We start from the raw sequence: 21629 nt of genomic DNA on the forward strand, positions 1-21629 counted from the left end.
AACTCATTTGCACCCCTCGCATTGCAACATGGTTTGGTCAAGGTTCACAGTTACTCATTTTTTAGCTTTCATTTCCTTAATGAATCAGGCTCTATATGTATAGGTAAGCACCTCTTGTATTTAAATATGGAAGGAACTGATTGCTAGGAAATGAAGTCTGCTCCTACATGTTAATAATACATGCATTGCAAGCAGAGATGGAACTGGAGAGCTGTGGGCCCCGGTGCAGGGAAGCGGGGAGGAGGGATCCGGGGCCCACAGCTAACTAGCTCCACGTGCATCAGGCCCCATTATTTCCATGGGCTTTGTTGCACCACACCTGCTGCACCAGTGGTAGTTCCGCCACTGATTGCTAATGTAATCTACCAAAATCTCCATAGTTCCAAAACTATGCTATGAACAAAAGTTTCCTGTAAGGAAATGGAAAACAACAGCACCAATAAAACTTCATAAAATTAAAAGATGTCTTTAGGTCCCTTGCTCTGTAGCATCAAAATACATGTTTTTTTCAAACACTGTTTAAAACCATGTAAATGGGTATGGGTATGGAAGCCATTGGTCCCGAAGACCCAATACACTTTGGCATTTGTATGTGTGGTCTGGAACCTTTGCATTGCGCTCTGGTATTGTGAAAGCACAGGGGTCAATGGAGTGCCCACCCACCACCACCACCACCACCTCCACCAACAGCAAGTGCAATTGCTCATTAACCACCATATGTTAAATGCAATCACATTAGACAAGCAATGTCATTGATATTTTACGCAGAACTCTACTGTGCTGGCAGTAAGAGATAAGCAAATGAGGACTGCGTAGAGCAGAACTGGATTAAGGCTCTGGGGGGGCCCAGAGGCCGATGCAAGGTTTTGCGGCGCCCTGGGCGAAGGTTCAGCCTGCTGCCTCTCCTCCCCCAGAGCCCAATTCTCAGCCCATCACATGCTTCACTTTTGTAAATTTAAAATAATAACTCTTACCTTTTCTGGCAAGGCTGCAGTCCAGAAGCCCTGATGTCTGACACAGAATACTGTTCAGGCTCCACAGCTGCTGAGGGGCAAACATAGGATTACTAGAAGTGTTTTAAAATGTTAGACTTCAGAACAAAGCAAGAGAACATGTTGTAATAAATCGTCAACAGACACTCTATTTACTTACCCTATACATACTGATCACTGTACACAGGTTAACCTAACATTACACACCTGATACACACTGATATGCTCCCCTGCCCACCAGCTTTTCTCACATGCCACCCTGCCCACCAGTCTCACGTACCACTCTTTTTACTTACCCTATGCACACTGATCACTATACACAGGTCAACCTGTCGTTACATATGTGATACAAACTGATCACTATACACAGGTCACACACACCTGGCACACACTGACATGCCTCCTGCCCACCAGAATTTCTCTCACATGCCATCACTGCCCACCAGATTTTCTCTACCATGCCACCCTCTGCCCAACAGCTTTTCTCAAGCATGCCCCCTTGCCAATCAGCTTTTCTCTACCATGCCACCCTCTGCCCAACAGCTTTTCTCAAGCATGCCCCCTTGCCAATCAGCTTTTCTCTACCATGCCACCCTCTGCCCACCAGCTTTTCACCAGTGGGCCCCACATTACTCATTTTTCTTTTACCTGTCTAATACAGCTTATTATGATTGTTTTTTTTATACATAAAGTTTAAAAAAAAATATTCCAAATGGCTTCTAGAGTTCATTTCTTTTTATATTGTTTAGCGTAGAAACTGAATGATAACGATTAGAGAGTTAGAGTGCTACACATATATAACATGGATGGTACAGAGATTACTTTTCATAGGGATGATTTTCAATGCTGTTTAATACCATAGTAACACTTGTCTATGCCAAAGGGGGAGATTCAGTTAGCTGACATGTTCCTCAGAACATCGCTGCTGCGAGATTTTTCAAGAAATCTACGCTGATATTTCTTTGCACCCCATAGAGGTGCGAGGAAAAGTCAGCCGAGAATTTATTTAGTAATGGTAAAAATGCACAGCCGCAATATTCTGAGGAACTACTGTTAGGCGCACGCAGTTCTGCCTTCAAGAGTAGAGCAGAGTGAAAGTGACATACCTCCCAACTGTCCTTGCTGGCTAAGCGAGACAGTCACCCAAATTCCGGACTGCCCCACCAGATTCAGGACAGTTGGGAGACTGTCCTTCTCTCTCCTACCTGATCTTGCACCTTTCACCACCTGTAGCTGCTGGTGTCTTTAGCTCAGTTGCTGCTCCAGGTCCTGGAATGTTGGGGCCGCATTTGAAAAAAAGACAGGTACATAAAACTTAGAAAGCTCCAATCAGCCCCAACATTAAATCAATAGCACCCACATTTAATATAGGCCTCCCTCCCTGCCACCAGCACCAACATTAAATTAATAGTATTTATACTTAATAAATAAACCTATTTCCCTCCCCTTAAACAGCGTCAGCAATACATTAATAGCATTTATGTTTAATAAATATACCTATTTTCCACAACCATTCCCAACATTAAATAATTCATATTCACATTTAATAAATAGCCCTCCACTGCAAGCTCAGCCCCACATTCAATTAATAGCCCCCAAACCAGCATTAAAATAAAGGTCCCTTCATCTCACCTTAAATGAATAAGTCCCACTAATAATTAAAATAGCCCCACCATGACCCAACAAATTAAGTATAACCCATTAATTAGCCCCCACCCACTCTCTACCATTAACTTAATAGCCTAACTCCATCCATATTATATTATTATTGTTATTAACAATACTATTATTATCATTATTATTATCATTATTAATGCATAGCTCCCAAAATTTACATTTCGGTGGAACAAAATAAGCTCCGCCCCTGTTCTGGACAAATTCTTTCCCATTAAGCACCGCTCCTTTCATGGCCCCGCCAAAATATGTTTTATTATTATTGAGGGGCTCATGATACAAATAACATACAATGACATGAAAGAGAAGGTATACATTACCCTGATCAAACAAGCTTATAATCTAAGAGGTGAGAAGAATACTTGATACATAAGGTGGCGGAATAAAAATTGTGGCTGTTGGTGGGTATGCATGTTTACGGATACTGTGGTCAGGGGCACCGAGAGGGTGTGGGGGGATACAATTTCTGGGGGCCCTGGCCAGACTGCGTAGTGGGAGGAGCCACCAACCTGGTGTGGTCACACTCAATCCAGTAGCTATGGAAGGAGCCCATTGCCATACCCGAAATTCCTCCTGGCGGCCCTGACTGTGATAATTTTTTGCTTTAGGCAGTGGTGGCTACAGGTTCTCTGCTAATTCCTGGCGCTGGGCAATTGTAATACTAGTGGGAGGTGGGTTATTAATTTAATAGTGGAGTGTGTGAGGGGTCTTATTATTTAATGGTGGGTGCTATTAATTAATTTGTGGTGGTGCGGTATTTAATTTAATAGAGGGACTTATTCATTTAAGGTGGGGCGAAGGAACCTTTAACTGGGGTGATTTGGGGGTTATGAATTGGGGCTTTTTTACATGTCAATATGAATTATTTAATGTCGGGATGATTGTGGGAAAGAGGTATATTTATTAAATGTAAAAGCTATTAATTTAATGCCGGAGCTGTTTGTGGGGAAGGAAATAGGTTTATTTATTAAATTGGAATACTATTCATGTAATGTCTTGGCTGGGCAGAGAAAACAGTTCTATTATTAAACGTGATTTAACTTCGGGACTGGTTGGAGGGAAATCTGTCTATTTATTATATGTGAATACTATTAACTAAATTTAATTTAATTTAATTTAATACTTTGCAAGGAGGGAGGCCTAATTAATAAATGTGGGTGCTATTGATTTAACACCCAAGCTGGTTGGAGCTTTTTAAATTTTATGTACCTGTCTTTTTTCCAAATAGGGCCCCCAACATTCCAGGATCTAGACAAGCAGCAACTGATCTAAAGACACCAGCAGCCACAGGGAGTGAAAGCTGCAAGAACAGGTAGGAGAGAGTAGGGCAATCTGCCAACAATACAGAAGCTGGTATAGTTATGACTTGTCAAAGCTTCATACGACCAGGTTTTATCATTCATTGGTAAATAATTATAAATGCATCACCACACAAAGGAGCTGACATAGCACACATGCCACAGGTGCAGGGGAGGGCTACTGGACCATGTCCCACTGTCCGTATGCATGCTCTCATAGACCATACATGCACAGATCTGGGGTCATGTCACACCTCCCGTTTGCTGGATAGACAGTGACCACCCACATATATGGGAGTTTGATCACTAAATTGGTCATCTTAGACCAAATTTGACAGAAACTGCCACCTGCTTGTGTCTCTTGGTCTGAAGAAAATCAGTTAAGGTAGTTTTAACCGAAGCTACAACAGGGTAGCTGCCTAGGGTCTCCGGGACTCCCCAAAGCCTTAATCCAGGAGTGGTGTCAGGGAGTGACAGTGAGTGGTATTTTAGTAGGTGAGTAGGTGGGGTATAGGTAGTTTAGTACAGGTAGCAATACTTACCTCAGTTAGTCTTGGAACATTCTGGACAACCCAGATCTACAGAATAAATACAGCAAGCATTGTTACCTTAATGTAATGTGGCTAAAAATGTGATGTGCCATCACTCTATAAACATTCTTACAATGTCCACATCTTTATGCAAGCAGGGTATGTTAGCTTTACATTTTGTAATATATCTCAGTTCAGAAATTGAGATTGGAACTTATGTGGTACTTCAAAGGCTAAGGAAAATAGAACCTATTGTACTATATACTAACAGCCGTAACTAGGGCAGCGTGTCATGTGACACCGCCAAAGGTTCAGCATGCCATGTCCAATGCTGTGAGTGTGTGGAGGGGATGGGGGGTGCTAACTAGATTTCATCACTATAGAATAGGCAAGGAGGGGGCAGCAGACAAAAGCCTAAAGAAATGTCTAAATTAAATCTACCTTAACTGATTTTCTTAAGACCTGGAGACACAAGCAGGTGGTAGTTTCTGTAGAATTTGGTATAAAATTACCAATTTAGTGATCAAACTCACATATATGTGGGTGGTCACTATCTGTCCAGCAGATCTGTTTGGTGGCTCAGTGGTTACCACTTCTGCCTCACAGCACAGAGGTCATGTGTTCAATTCCCGACCATGGCCTTATCTGTGTGGAGTTTGTATGTTCTCCCCGTGTTTGCGTGGGTTTCCTCCCACACTCCAAAAAACATACTAGTAGGTTAATTGGCTGCTATTAAATTGACCCTAGTCTCTCTCGGTCAGCGTGTGTGTGAGGGAATTTAGACTGTATGCTCCAATGGGGCAGGGACTAATGTGAGTGAGTTCTCTGTACAGCACTGCGGAATTAGTGGTGCTATAAAAATAGCTGCTGCTACTGATGATGTATTGGCTATGAGAGCATGCATGCGAACAGTGGAACATGGACCAGCAGTCCTCACTCTATCACCTCACTTTTTCCCATATTCTGGCAGCCAATACACATATTACCTCAGAAAGCGCGGATACCCATAGTTGTTTGTGGTCTATAATGTTACGTGTTCATAATGTCAACACAGTTAAAATGTTGACATGCCCTGAGTTCAAGCCATGGGAAATCCCCTTGATATATATATATATATATATATATATATATATATATATATATATGACTGAACCGCCGTGAGTTAATTTGCACCAGGAGCTCTTAGGAACTAGTATTGCGTCGCATATAAGGGTTTTTTATTTTTCCAAACCAAGTATCCCTGTATTTAATACAAATGAAAAGCCTGGATCTAGGTGAGCAATAAAGAGGGTGGATGGGGTAGTGTAAGGGTGTTTTTATTTCAAATGAAATAATTTTTAACTTGTGTCTGTGTTTTATGTACATTTTTCTGTGGTGCACTACAAGTCCCAGTGGTTTTCCAAGTGCCAACATGCCCTTCCAGCCAGCATGCTCAAACGCTTAATGGCAGCCTGGGTATGCTGAGACCTGTCACCAAGGACATGGATGTTTACAACAATTAAATTCCCCCCTCCCCCTTGGCATTTTGTATCTGCCACCGTATGACTATGGCATGAAGGGGTTACCATCACAGCTGCTCCAGCGCCGTGCACGTGTTCTACAGTACATGGGCGTCACTTGTTACGTCACTGGGCGCGATAAGACGGCGGAGGGGCGGGGCTTTACCGCGCTATTAGTAGATGCCGGCCAGACCCCCTAGGCAAGCTGGCAGGACTAAGGCGGAGTTTTTGGCGGAGGGCGTGGCCTTGAGGTGACGGTTAGTCTCGCGAGCGTGTTCCTGCTGCACTCCGCCTCCTCCTCCCTCGGCGCCTCAGGGTGAGAGAGCTCCCGGTGCGGGGAGACCGTGGACCACAGGGGGAGAGCAGGGAGCTCGCTGGTCCGGAACCGGCACTGATCTAAGTGGGAGGGGGCAACAAGCGTAGGCTGCACAGGGGGGGCCGTAGCCCCGCAGCCGTCCGTACAACTCTCCCGGGGGGCGCCAGGGAGGGTCACGGCCCCGGTGAGTAGCGGTTCTAGACGCCGGGATTGTATCCAGCGGTGATGCCTGTCATGGGGGCCTCACCTGGCCGGGCTCTGTGATCATCTAATAGGCCAGGATATGTCAGTGGCTTCTTCTCATACAGCAGATCGTGTGTCCTGGTCCGGACAGCACCAGATCCAGTGTGCTCCTGGGTGTGGGGCAGTACACCTCCATTATTCCTGCACCTGACAGTCAGCCTCTATGCCCCCACTACTGGGGGTGCCTCTGTGCCCACCCTGCTGGGAGGGGGGGGGAATGCCTCTGTGCCCCCACTGCTGGGAGGGGGGGGGGATTGTCTCTGTGCCCACCCTGCTGGGAGGGGGGGGGGATTGCCTCTGTGCCCCCACTGCTGTGGGGCATGTGGTGGTTTAGGTGACTGTCCTGATTGCTGTGTTTGGGTGCACAACTAGACTGTACAGAGGTGCTGATGGTTTGTGTGGACCTTGGCTTGTTAATCTACATACTAATAGCACTTATGTATGTGAAATATCTGTGGTATGGTTATTTGGAGTAATCATAGTTTCTTGGAGCACTGGAAGTACTGAGTCAACCTGTGTATTTAGGGAAGTATTTGTGAACACACCAACCAGGTCAGTCACATGACTTGGTTTCTTTGTAAATAAACTAAAAATCAATGCAAACCTGCACTTTCCTACTCTAAGTAATTATGTTCTTGGTAATAAGGGTGTATTATCTTATGTAGTCTCATCTGGTATAACATAGAAAGCGTTTCCATAGTCTTGGCGCTGGGCATGAATTGTATGGCTTACTCCAATGTTAATTCTTAATATCCAAGCTGTACGATTTCAATTTTGTAATCCAAGCTAGTGCTACATAGGCATTAGACCTGATATCTAAAGCTTGTTTGTGTGCATTGGAACTGCAGTTTGTTTTCTATTGCATTTGTATTCTAAGTTTACATTCTGCATATCTTTGTTATACTAGTAAATGCTTGTTGATAAGATAATGGAGCCTTAGTTTACTTTAAGGTTCAAAAGTCAATATTAAACAGCTTATTATAATAGTGCTGTTGGTAATAACTTGTAAGCTAGTTGAAGATTGCAACCAGTTACTGTTCATATTTGGTTCTAATTTGATATTGCTAATCCTATAATCTCCCTTTTCTAATGCAAAATATTAAAGGATGTATATATAAAATAGTCACTTGGCTTTACCTAATCATTGTACTAAGCGGTCTGCAGAGCTCACCAGTTGATGGTTGCTGTGTGGGGTCTCCCCCTTAACTCCTAGGACTCGCCTGTTTACTTTATCCAGGTGTTATCAACCTAATACAATAGCTAGGGTGGTATGACTTGGTAATGGAATGTGATCTGGAAAAGAACAAAAATATGGCAGTGTCCGATGCATCCTGCTTTTTCTTGAAAGGAGAACATAAACAGTCTAGCATATGCATTCCCATGCACTTTGCACAATGAAGCACAGAAAATTGAGGTTACAGTACTCTAAGAGCTTAAAACGGACAGAAGTTTATTATAGCAGCAGTCGCCACATCAGATTTATTGTGTGGTGCTAATTTGCTTTCTCTGTAGACCTGCAGTTAAGCAAGCCTCAGTCCTATGTTGGATGAAAGGTGTTTTTGCACCTTCACAGTTTAATGTAGTCAGGTGACTTACTTTCAGCCATGTATTATAAGGCAGTGTACGTTGCTGTGGTATTTAAAGACATCTGTTGTGCTCTACATTTGGGCTGACCTATACCATGGCATTGACACTTTAAAAAACTAATGCATGGCTGAAAAGCACAAGAGGGTTATAGAAGGGAATCTGTGTATTTAGTAATGGCTAGTAGAATATGAAAAAGCAAATTTACCAAGTCATCTGAAGGTGGGACACTAAAGCCAACATTTTATGTTCTAAGGCAATCTGTATGTTGGTTGCAAGAACAGCTGTTTTTTCAGGAAATTACTCACTGGATGTTGTAGACTTTCTGCAAGTCTGTTCATTTACGTGTCTCTGACTTTAGGTGATTGCATAAACTACTCTTGGTGGCAGTGTATCTTATAGCAGGATGTTTAAATTTTGTTTCCAGGGACAATCCCAGCAGAGTATCTTTGTTATGGCATGTTAATGTCAGTATGTACAAGACAACTGATTCACATACCATGATGGTAGCTTCCTGATTGTAGAACGGTTATCTACATTTACTCATGCTTGAGAAATGTCACTTGCATATTTTTAAGTTGACTTGGTTTCACTTCACCTAAATGTGTTATCTTCCTCTGAATGTTGCTAGTGAGCGCAGACTATGCTAAGAGCCCCTTTCTTATACTCTGCGGAGGCAGCCATCTTGTGATAAATTAATATTTGTGACCATAGAGCATTGCAGTAGGAATTAATGACTTAATAATGGAATATAACTACAATATTACCAGTGTTCATAAGGCCCTAGTTCAGCCTAGGGAAGGTCAGTGTCTTCTGTCTGTATGCATTAGGTGCTCTTTAATGGAACATGGCAAGACCTCTCCATACTACAGCCTGAGGGCTGTGATCTGCTGCTCCAAAGATGCAGTAGTTTTGAGTCTGGTGATTTTGTATTTAACTACGTATAAATTCTTCACAAAACTTAAATTGTACTTTAATACACCATTCCTCAAGAAGCTGGATCATTCCAGTGTCAAAAGGTGCATTCAGATGTCTGAAAATTCATAAGTAGTTACTTTGCCCCCATGTTGATCCTTTCCATTTTCAGTTTGTCTCAGCCATGTAGAATTCACCAAAATGCTTGTATAAGTCAGTGACTTAACGCAAAACAGGGAGTTCCCAGACCTTGATGGAAGCAAAGCTTTATAGTATGAGCTAATGCAACATAAAGTGCTGCGCTAGAGGGAAGTGAAATAAGTAAAACAGGTCTCCTATTTTAACTTCTGACAAACAGAAAACTTATTTCAGAGTTTCTTCTCTTACCTGAATTGAACATGGCTCTCGCTATGCTTGTGTGTGTGTGTGATCAAAAGCTGCAAGGTTTTAGTAACTATGTGTATGGAGAGTGTTTAACTTCACCCTTGCACAGACACATTTTTTTTTTATATATTTGCATGTGATGTATTGCAATTTGCTGATTTTTGCTCTTTAGTTTTACAGCAAAAGGTGAAGTGTAAGTGGGATGTATTTTCCTTGTGACTTTTCCTTGTGACTACATGTTGTAATACAAAAAATGGAATTCATAAGACTTAAATGAAAATCAGTCTCTAAATGTATATTTGACAAGCACTAATGTCATACTACCTGATAAGCATTGATTGAATGCACCTAAATATAAGGGTCACTATGGTAGATGTGCACACTTGATATCACACATGTAAAAAGGATAGACGAGCATGCTACCTCCTTGGTCTGTTCTGCATTAAGTGAGCCTATTGTCAATAGGAACCAATAATCTCTCTCGTCAGGTGTTGGATGGTACAGACAAGCAATTATCAGGAAACCACACTTAGAGAATTGCTTGCCAAGTAATGGCAATGGATGAGCTGTGCAATTGTTGCTGCAGCTGTTTTCTGCAAGTCAATACCTTGTACAGTAAAAGGCCAAAAAATTACAATTCTCTAGCTCAAAACAAACTATTGCCACTGAATACTTTAAAGCTAATTTGTAAAATAAAAATGCACATCATATAGCTGCATCCAAAGCTAAATGTCCTGGCTGCCAACATAAGGAGTCTTCTCCACTGTATAAGGTAAATTAAATTGAATGGGGCACTTGTACAACTAATTATCAAACCCCCCCCCCCTCATGTTTTTCTTTGGTCCCTGAGACTGCAGCTGCTCACTAGTGATAGCTGGGTGTGAGATTCACATCTTGTCCAGTAGGTAAATGCAGCTCCTGAATAGACGAGAAGAGGCCTATTGATTAAGAAATGCCTATGCCTCTCCTGCCTTGGCTGCTTGAAGACTTGAGATGACATGGACCCACATCACGGAGAGTGCTCCTCTCTAGCACTGTCATAGGGTGCTTTAAGATAACATTGAGGTTATGCAGACTTGATCGATCACCCATTTGTTTAGTGTAAATTGCATGGAGAAAGAAAGGGCTATACCAGGAAGTTAACACCCCCCCCCCCCCCTCAATTCACGTGTGTGTGTGTGTCAAATGGTTTCTTAGAGGGAGATAGTAGCTACTGATTCAAGTCCCTATTTCAGCCAATTGAGGTGAACACTAGGCCATATCTTCTGTTACCAGACTTGGGCCAGAGCTTGGTGCTGTTTTATGAGCACTTTTCCTTGCACAAGGTTCTCTGGCTCTTCTTCACCAAGGATACACCTGTAGATGTAATAGATCTCACTGTTCCTGATGCTAATGTGCATAGTAGAAAATGAATTTAACAGCTATATGGCATGTTTTGGTTCATGGCATTTTGTTTAAAGCCTGAATTGAAGCAAATGGTATGTTCAGCCTTGGTGTGCATTCCTTGAGAAACAGACATCACATAGGATGCAAAAACTTTTGAGTACAGGTCCTTATAATGTGAGCCTAAAAAGCATTCTTAACTCTTCCTTATGCTTGGTGTAGTGCTTGCAGGTGTCTGGATTATTTTACTTCACCTGAAGTTGTGACTTGTCTTGTGGTAAAATGTAGTTACCTGCTGTCGTCAGTGTCTGAGCCCTACTTGTCCTATAACTGACTGGTGTTCTGCAGTGATATAGATTGTATGTGATAGATATTTTCACATATCCTCTCTCAGAAGCACTGCAACACGGGAGACACTTGGTCATTGGTTAACATAGTAGATTATGAGTGTTTGCGGAGTAGATCTGCACGTTTTTTTCCTCCTGACACTGCAAAATGGACAACCTTTGGACAATACAGCTGTTATATCTTGTGATTGCTGAATCATGGGGATGTGGTTGAAACCGCTGTAGTGCCTAGGACTGTGGAAGTGAAGCCTGTTGAGTGCCCTATATAATGTACTGTCACAAATGACCTGACTTATGCTGTTAGTGCCTACTGGCTAATGGATGCTCTGCACACATTCAGATGTTTCTAATGCTGGACATGGAAAATTGTTGAATGACTGTTGGGCATTTTGTTCCCTGCAGACACAATTTTACTGTGACTCTATAGCCAAGCATATGCTTCTCCAAATGAATGTGCTTCGATGTCTCCATTTCACTCATGTATTGGGAATGACCAGCCTGGTTAAAGTGGGCAGGAAAGGAAGAGCATCATTGATCAATGTCCATTTAGAGCTAAGGAAATGGAGCAATCATTTAATCTTATGAGATACTTCTGCCCATTCTCCCCAGATGTGGCTAATGAGGCACTTTAAAATGCCTCAATTTCATTTGAACAGTTCTAAAGAAGTCCAAATGCATAGGTGTCTTTAGAAAAACACTAGCTACAGACTTTGACAATGAGGACTTCTACACTTTTTTTTTCTGGGTCCTTTCTCTAAGGTAGGGAGCTAGAGACCATCTGGATGGACTGTAAACAACTGACCTAAAACTTGCCATGACAAACAGCCTAAGAATGTTGCCAAAGTGGCTTTTAAAGTAGTACCCCACCTAATATATCCTGCCCAACCCAAAAACTAATTAGACACATACTGAATACAGCTAACTGCCTGATTGCTTCGCACTGGAAGAGTTCGATCACACCCTCACTTACTGCGACCGTAAATTCTATCTGGTCAACATACCGCTTGGAAAGTATAACTGCCACCCTCAACGATACTCCAATTCAATTCAAAGCTGTGTGGAACCCTTGGGCATCCTTTTACGAAGCTGAACCGCCCCTATCTACCGTTTGACATTCCACTTTTAACTTTTTATCTGCATACTACTTTTTGATTGGAGATGACTGACTAAATATACCAACCTCTTGTTCCAGCAACCATAGACAAATTCTTTTATCTATTTCTTTTCCTCCTCCGATTCCTCCCCTCTCTTCCCCTTCTACCCCTTGTTCGTCTACCCTCACCAACAAGTTTGTTTTCTCTTTGAACTGTATGCACCAAAACTACATTTGGATATTGCTTCATTCTATCTACTATGCGTTTGCAAATGTTAACATTGTATCCTCATGTGCTTACGTTTTATGACTTATACAATCACTTGCTGATTTTGCATACGTGTAAATTTGTTTAAATAAACAATAAAAAAAATTGTTTAAAAATAAAATAAAAATAGTACCCCATCTTTACACTACCCCTGCCACATAACACTTGTTTACTATTTAATATATTTGTTATATTAAAATTGTCACCTGTTGAACTTTACCCTTAATGTAACTCCAGTTTTGGTCTGGTTTTCTTTAGCATTATACACACAGAGCAATAAACAGCACTGCAGTTGTTTAAACTTCTACTAATGTCAGTCCCAGTATAATTGCAAACTGTTAATATTGATTTTGTTTCTGAGACTGGGTCCTTAATTGACTTTTAACCCTCCAACTCCATAATTGATTTTCTAATTGCAAACATTGCTGGGGATTCCAGCAATGACCCTGCAGTCTTTTGGTAACATGGAGAACATTTGTCTGATATAAAAAGTGTGTGTGTATATAAACCTTTTTTGACTTGTGTAAATTCCATATTAATCTATTTAAAATACCTATGAATGAGAAGGTTCCCATGTCTGCTTGCACTCCACTACATCGAATTCAGCTGACCCCAGTGTCCTTTAATTGTGTTAATCATTACTTGTCTGTTTCCAGTGTCTCCAACCTACTCCTAAAGGAGCAAATTTGAGTCTGGCTTAAATGGTTAATGATCTCTTGACATGAACATGTCTTGTACTCTTGAACCTGCTACTTGCGTATTCGGCACCTTATGCAATAGACAATGTACACCGTGTCTCCGTGAAAATGTTGTAATACTGTGGAGAAAACAGCAGATTTTTTTTTTTCTCCTATTGTCCAGCAGGGTTCTTGCCAAATGGCAATTTTATGTACTCGTGAAACAAGAACACTGACTTCCTATGACTTGCATAATTGGCCGTGAGATTGAATAAAGTTATGTAAAAGCTTGGCAGTAGGGTAATATAGAAGCAGTTCTTTTGCTTAAATGTTATGGGATGTTACAAATTATTGTAAAAGGCCCTCTTGTATGTTAAAGGATTTGTGGCTGTGGAACAGGTACCGGCTCTCCTGAACGTATTGTATTGGCTAAGCTGCAGACACTCTGCTGTCCTGTGCACCTTCCTCCACCTGTCTTCCAGGAGAGATGGTACAGTATCTTAAGCACTGCAGCATTCCTAGATGGAATGGGGATATTTATCACATGGACTATTACAAACGGGCCTGTGTAAGATTGTCAAAACAGACATAACCAACTTAGCACAGTGGCTAAGTGGTTAACACTTCTGCCTCACAGTGCTGAGGTCATGAGTTCAATTCTCAATCATGGCCTTATCTGTGTGGAGTTTGTATGTTCTCCCCGTGTTTGCGTGGGTTTCCTCCAGGTGCTCTGGTTTCCTCCCACACTACAAAAACATACTGGTAGGTTAATTGGCTGCTATCAAAAATTGACCCTAGTCTGTCTCTCTGTCTGGCTGTGTATGTGTTAGGGAATTTAGACTGTAAGCTCCAATGGGGCAGGGACTGATGTAAATGAGTTCTCTGTACAGTGCTGCAGAATCAGTGGCGCTATATAAATAAATGGTGATGATGGTTGTGTGGAAGACTTGTGCCCTAGTATCCACTTTGCTTGGTGCTGCAAGACTCATTCTTCTGTACAAAATAGAAGACTGCCTAAATGAAGAACATGATTGCATTTGGCAGAGCTTAGAAGCAGATAGTCAAGATTTTGGTGGCAGTATACTGCTCTTGTGAACAGGCCTGGAATCTACATTTCAACAAGGCCTTGATACTACAATATTTTAACTTTGGCAGATGAAAGCTGCACATCAGAGTGTTTACACCTTCTAAATGGTATTCTTGCTCACCAATCTCCAGTGGCCGTTCGGTAACACTGAACTCCCACAGCTTAGAATTTTAGCCAAAGCTGAATATTTTCCGCTTTTAAATCTGCGTAGTATTGGGGAGGGGGGGATTCAGTTATGGATTGATGTGCTACAGAGTGCATCTAGAACTGGCCATGAAGGCGTTCCTCACGATGGCTGCTTTTAATCTTTTCTCACACCCCATAGCAGTGCACAGGATAATGAGCGCAGTCTTTACTGTAATAAGTGGTAATGTGTGCAACTGAGCATCGCTGCAAACTGACTTCCCCACCCCTTCTCTGCATTGTATAGCATACTATGCTTAAGTCGTAAATATCTTGGAAAGTGTTGAAATATTAGCACATACACTTAGTACACTGTTTTGTCTTTTGCTATGTCAAATATTAACCATCCTCTTCTTTTTCCGTTAGGATAGCCTGCCCTGAATAATTACTTTGGCAATATTTATTGGGCAGTGGATATCGCTGGGCTGGGCTGCTGAATGAGATTGCTTCTGCATCTATAAAAAGTAAATCTGGTGGAATATGGGTCAGAAGGTCACAGGAGGCATAAAGACAGTGGATATGAGGGATCCAGCATACAGGCCGCTGAAGCAAGATCTCCAGGGTGTGGACTACTGTAAACCTGGCCGGCTGGACCTCTTGTTAGATATGCCTCCAGTAACGCATGAAGTACAGCTTCAGCATTCGTGGAATCATAATGATCGGTCGCTCAATGTCTTTGTCAAAGAGGATGACAAACTTGTTTTTCACCGGCATCCGGTGGCCCAAAGCACAGATGCCATTCGTGGCAAAACTGGTTACACACGGGGCCTGCATGTGTGGGAGATAACGTGGGTCATGAGACAGCGAGGGACTCATGCTGTCGTTGGAGTTGCAACCGGAGACGCACCCCTCCATTCTGTAGGATACACCACACTCATAGGAAGTAATGGGAAATCCTGGGGGTGGGACTTGGGTAGGAACAAACTATACCACGATGGTAAAAACCAGCCAAGTAGAACATATCCTGTGTTTCTGGAGCCAGACGAAACCTTCATAGTCCCAGATTCTTTCCTGGTGGTGCTAGACATGGATGACGGTACTCTAAGTTTTATTGTTGATGGACAGTACATGGGCACTGCCTTTAGAGGATTAAAGGGAAAGAAGCTCTATCCTGTCGTCAGTGCGGTTTGGGGCCACTGTGAAATCAGAATGCGCTACTTAAATGGACTTGATCGTAAGTAATCTCATCAAAGTTTAACTTATACTGGTGCTTAGCTGTATTTCAAAACTCAGGCTACCGCGTTTTACATGTGCTGGAATGTCTCCACTTGATTGAATGATATGTAAATGCCTGTCTTGACTGTTGACTGTTTACTGATAATTAAGGCAGAGCATATGAAATGTTATCAATGAAGGGTAACCTTCTTATGCTTCAGTTGCTAGCAAAACAGTACATAGTACAGCCTGCATTTCTTAAAGGGCTCAATGGAAATCTCTAGCTAAATATTAAAGGTGGGGTGGGTGCCATACACAAGATCTATGCTAGCCAATTCCTTGAGCTTGATCCTGGAATGGAAACTGTTAAGTAGAGAGATGAACCCTTTGGGTTCACATGGGAACATCAAACAAGGCAAGGTGCATTTTACACAACACTAGACACATGGCGCTAGGATTGCAGGTATGGAATATGGTGCAATGGTAATTGGCTGTATTCAAAATAAAACACCTAGTGCAGCAAAGTGCTGGGTGTGTTCTGAGCAATACGCATTCAGTAGCAACATGTGTCTGAACTTTAGGATGTGAACATCCGGTCATTTCTTTTTCATGCACTGTTTTTATATAGTGCTTTACAATTGGGAACAAATACAGTAATAAACCAATGCTGTAGAGGTAATAGGCCCTGACTGCAAGCCTACAATCTAGTAGTAATGGCTGGCTTGCAACGCAGTAATCTGTATACCATGTTGTGCAATGCAGAGTACACTGTCAGGCACCCAAACTTGCTGACCAGATAGGATGTGTGGCTAGCATTGGACCCAGATAAAACAAGCGAATGGTACCAGCAACGGGGTTGGGAAATCTGCATCATCACTTATTTATATAGCGCCACTAATTCCGCAGCGCTGTACAGAGAACTCTGACATCAGTCCCTGCCCCATTGGAGCTTACAGTCTAAATTCCCTAACACACACACTGATAGACTAGTGTCAATTTTGATAGCAGACAATTAACCTACTAGAATGTTTCTGCTTGAGCCTTAGCCTGCTGTATTCTTCAGCAGTTGGATAAGTATCACAACCTTGGGAGACCCACAGGTTGGCCTGGCCTAGGATTCCACATTTCTTCTTACTGTCCACTACAACAGGTCTTTCCAAATGTATTGAGCTAGCTTTAACACCTTGGTGCCCATTCACAGGTTTTCAAATAGGTGAAAAATGTACTGCTTTGAAGTTCAACAGGGCCCCAGTCACTTGAATAAATGGAAAAATGCAGCGTGTTGAATGCAAGAATGTGAATGGTGACAAACTCGTGGTCTCTTTCCATGCATCTAAAACACAAGACCACAGCCTTTGGTGCTGTAGAAAATATGTGCCTAATGCCTGCAGTTAACCCCTGTCGGTGGGATAGGACTGTTGCGTGTCTTGGTGTGGGGAGAATAAACTACAGTCGGCACATCAACACTTGGGAGAAATTAATTCTAATAGGTAGAGTTCTTATCAGTTGTGGACAGAATATATTCATTCATCAGCCGCAGATTAGTCATTTTAGCAGCCAGATAGGATCTAGAGTAGACGTGCCGACATACTAATCTATAGAAATTAGTCACTAAAGTTAAACTTGCCTAGCCATAGTTTCCACCATAATACAGTCCAAACATTACTAACAGCTTGCAAAACATTATCAATTTGGTATATAAGTGGGTGTAGTGCCAGTCTAAATGCATTCCTGCTCTGTAACCCACTCCTCAACATGACCTCTCTGGCTTTTCACATGACTTGTTCTGTAGGCGTTTAGTGATTGAACAATGAACGTTGAGGAGCTGGTACTAAGTTTGTTCAATTATCACTATTGCCTTTGCAGTACCTTCCCAAATCCTATTTATTTTTTTTGCACTAAAGAAATTGCTGCATACCTTTCTCATGTAATGCTAATTTGCTCTTACAGCATGCTAGTGTTGATGGAAAAGGAAACATGTCTGATCAAAAACAACCTGTGACTTGCATTGGATCACCCATTTGCCTCTGTTGCACTTTGTGTAAACTGCTCAATAAATATCTGTCAATTAACTGTCATAATCCAATTGTTGCTTCAAAACCTTTTAAACTGGCTTTTTTGTTTTAATATATAATATTCACTTCCATCCCCCCAACAGTGTCCCCCTCTAGTCTGTCTTCAGCATGCAGGATCTAAGTAAATGTAATGGCCCTTAGTGTTAGAACATGTGCTACACAAGATATTTTTATCTTATGCTATGTGGACCTATTACCATTACTAATATCTCAGTTAATACTGTTCAGTTAAGGATTTTTATATCAAACTTTGTTTTAAGACCCACCAGATGAACCTCTGGCTTTAAAGGCTAATCTGCTAATGGATGCAGCTAAATATTGTCTACATACTGATGTGGGCTTTTTTTTTACAACCACATATCTTGTTGTGCTCTCCAAATGTGGATCTTGTCACAAGGGTGTAACTAGATATTTGTAAGGGCCCTCATTACCACCCCAGGATGGATAAACGAATCGCACATGGGTGTTTCAGGGGTGGTGGTCTCCTTCCAGCTGTTAATAGAGGTAAGAGGGCCCTGCTCACATGGTTACAATCTGTTTGGCATTCAGTACACGAGGTAAAGTGCCACAGATTGCATAATGTTTCCAGTGGGCATGCCATATTCAAGAACACTAGAAAAGTGAAGTCTGCAGTAAACATTGTCGTAGAATGTTCTTGATGCACTGCCCTGAAGTCTGACATGTGATTTATTAAAGGGCTGGAACACATCTGACAGAATGGGATACAAAGCATAGAAAATACTGACCTTTCAGTGGCATTGCCTTGCTGTGTGTTAGCAGCACAGCTTCATCTGTGTTTACCACCACAATTATTGCTTTTTAAAGCTTTAACAGAGCAGCCATAGTGGATGTCGTTGGATTGTAAACTCCTCAGCAGAACTAGTATTTAAACTGCTGAACGCTCCTCTTTTAAATTAATTGGTCAGTAGTTAGTCAGTTTAGAAATAGTGATGGATCTATAATTTTCTGCAAATATCAGTTATCACTGCAGTCTGTGCTAATTATATCTGTGTATATAAAAAAAAATCTTGTTTTTCTTTGCAGCCGAACCACTGCCTCTAATGGACTTGTGTCGACGATCTGTTCGTCTTGCATTGGGAAAAGAGAGACTGAATGAAATTCAAGCCCTTCCACTACCAGCATCTCTTAAAGGCTACTTACTTTACCATTGACAACTCATCCAGATTGCTTTAGACTCTAGACACCTTTTAACCCAGTGCTATGCATCCCAAGGCCCCACTTTTGTCCTTTAATGCTTGTTGGTAGGAAGATGGTGGTAGTTTCCTCACATGCATGCTTCCAACTACAAAATACCTCCAAGTTTTATGGTTTATCTTTTTTTCCCTATGAAGGATATCTGCAATGTTGTATGTGTCTTAGTCAAGTGCGTCCTGTCTAATGAGTTGTTTGACCAATTTTAATGTCGCTGTCTTTTCTGAACATGAAGCAGACTTGTTTTCAATTGCCCAAATAATGGTCTTATGTCTATCTAAATTTTAAAAGTATGTCTTGTCCTTAATTGCTATTGTGCCTGAAACACTAAGATGTGGAGTGCTAACTCCGTTGCCAATTTCCTCATTTGTGGCTGAACAATGGTAACATAGCTTGTATGACCCCTCTTATGCCCATATACTTCAGATGTTGGTCTCCTGACCAGTCGAAGCTGCAAGCTTCTGCTCCAGGCTGTCTCTACTTGGCCTTTCCGTTGGAGCGATGGGTGTTGGCTATTATATTTGGTAGAGGCTTATTGGAAAAATCCTCTACCTATTTTAGGAGAGCAGCCCCCTCAAATGGCTGAAAATAGAGTATGGATGAGGGGGGAGATTTCACACACTATTAGGAAATATAAACTGTGCTTTGCTCAGAAGTGATTTTTAAACTTGACTTTCACTCGTGCTGCCTATTAATCATGGCCCACTGTGCAGCATTAGTTAGAAGGTATCTTATAAAAGTGCAATATTAAAGTATAGGAAGATAATCAATAAGCTTCAAGCTTATGCTTTACACATTTAACGCTAAATGTAGAACTTTGTTCATCTTGAATGTAGGATTCTAATCTTGGAACTGAAACCTGGTGTGAAGTCATAACCTGATTTGTGGTTAATTTTTGGCCAAGAGTGGGTATCAAAAGCTTTCGCCACAGCCATGATGCGTGGTAGATTCCTGGAAAAGGTCACACTAGGTGTTTCGCATAGTTCTGAAGACCTCCCCCCCCCCCCCCCCCCACTCCCAAGCATCAGTCAGGTTCCTCTCGCCTTTCACTCTTGCAGGCCCCATAGATCAAAACAAATGAAGAAAGCGATATATGCACAGGTACAATGGCTTTTATATATTTTTTTTGTCATGTTTGTAGGTATGTGAACTCCTATAAAGTGTACCGTCACCTGCACACAGTAGAAACAGACAATTTATGGGCTGAACTGAGATTGCTTAGAATTCAGCCTATCCATTCATCTAGAAACTAGTGATGTCACTTCCTCATACCTCTCATGTCACTGGTGCATAGCGAGTTGGCTCGGCCCAAAGAATGTCTGCCTCTTCCAATTGGTGACAGGTACACTATAAACACTGCTGCTGTAGGGTACTAAAAGAGATCTGACTAGGTTTTTTTTTTTTAAAAAAAATAAATATATAAAAAAACAAATAAAAATGCACAACAGTGCCAAGACTGTAAGAGGGTGATAATGTACCGCCTTATCTTGCCTAAAAGCTATATTGTTTTGCTGAATGAGGACTCTTGCTGCTTTGCACATATAAGAGGGAGTCGTACAAGACATTTTTGTTCTTTCTGCCTTTTTTTAATAGACTTTTTCTCTCTGTGCAAGTAGTCTTCCACCTAACAAATTGGCTTGGCAAATCTTATGGTCTACATATTGTTGCTTGTACAGTTTTAATCTCTTTATAATTATGTAGATAATAAATTCTGTAATAAAGAAATAGTTTATTAAATATAAAACATGTGGTATGTGTCTACATTTTTGAGATTGCAGTACAAAATGCATATTTCTCACAATCTGTCATGTTTGTGCTTTGTTTTTGCATGTGTTTAGTGCTTTGCGAATGTAAGAGTTTGAAACCTCTTCTGTCCCAACCTGTCTGTGGTACATTTACTCTGAGCTGCAAATAGGTGGGTGGGGGGGGGGGGGAGGTACATATTGGGTAGTCTGTGTACACTGGACAGGTCACTGGTGCAGCATATATTCAGCATCCAGACTTCACATGAATGAGTTGATGCACAACAATAATTTATGGCTGGCTGTTGGGATGACAACGGCTTCTCGTCAGCCATACATCAGAATCGCATGCTACCCACTGTCAGTTATGACGGTGCATTAAGTCACTAAAAGTACCTTAGCTGGTTGAGGGTCACATGTGAACAGCTTGGTTGCATTAGGGCCCCCTGGATGTCTGTTGTACACTGCTGGCTATGATTAACATAAAGCTTGGGCTTAAGTTTGTGTTCAGATAATGCTGCTTATGACTGGTGTCTGGATAATGCAATGGGCTGGTTACTATTGATTGTGAGTGAGCAGCTGAAACTGAATTGAGCTCCATGTAATGATTGTAAAGATTTGTCTCAGTCTCTCCAAATTGGACACTAAACTAGCTGTTTAACAGACTGAGCGATCCCTTTGTTTGAAAACAGACAAAGGTTTGTGGTTCTTATTTTTGTACCTCCTATGCTGCCTGGTGGCTGAGTGTATGTTGGTCTTTACCATAAATGATCTTTTGCCTAGCTTTCAGCATTGTCTTGATTTAGACTTGTGAAATAAAGCATAATATAGGATCTGTGTAATCCTTAGTTCTGTAATTGGCGCTGGCTGCTTTCACAATCACATGCCTGGCTTAAGGACTTCAGCTTTAGAAAACTGACCTCCATAGGGGGATCTAGGTCAAATGCCAGCAACAATATAAAGCCAAACTTT

At 41.7% G+C, this 21629-nt stretch overlaps 1 protein-coding gene across 2 annotated transcripts; it reads left to right on the top strand.

Annotated features, from left to right (window-relative positions):
- Window positions 1-6203: 6203 nt before the first annotated feature.
- SPSB1 (splA/ryanodine receptor domain and SOCS box containing 1) lies at window positions 6204-20659 on the top strand. Of its 2 annotated transcripts, none has more exons than XM_075191688.1 (3): window positions 6204-6493; window positions 14840-15647; window positions 18748-20659. In XM_075191688.1, exons 2-3 carry the CDS (start codon window positions 14954-14956, stop codon window positions 18873-18875), a joined length of 822 nt encoding a protein of 273 aa, XP_075047789.1. In that variant the 5' UTR covers window positions 6204-6493; window positions 14840-14953; the 3' UTR covers window positions 18876-20659. The 2 variants fall into 2 exon arrangements, with proteins under 2 accessions (XP_075047789.1, XP_075047790.1); XM_075191689.1 differs by having other exon boundaries at window positions 6204-6309.
- The last annotated feature ends 970 nt before the right edge of the window (window positions 20660-21629 follow it).

The sequence above is a fragment of the Mixophyes fleayi genome, chromosome 11 (assembly GCF_038048845.1).
Source record: "Mixophyes fleayi isolate aMixFle1 chromosome 11, aMixFle1.hap1, whole genome shotgun sequence".
Taxonomy (NCBI): Eukaryota; Metazoa; Chordata; class Amphibia; order Anura; family Limnodynastidae; genus Mixophyes; species Mixophyes fleayi.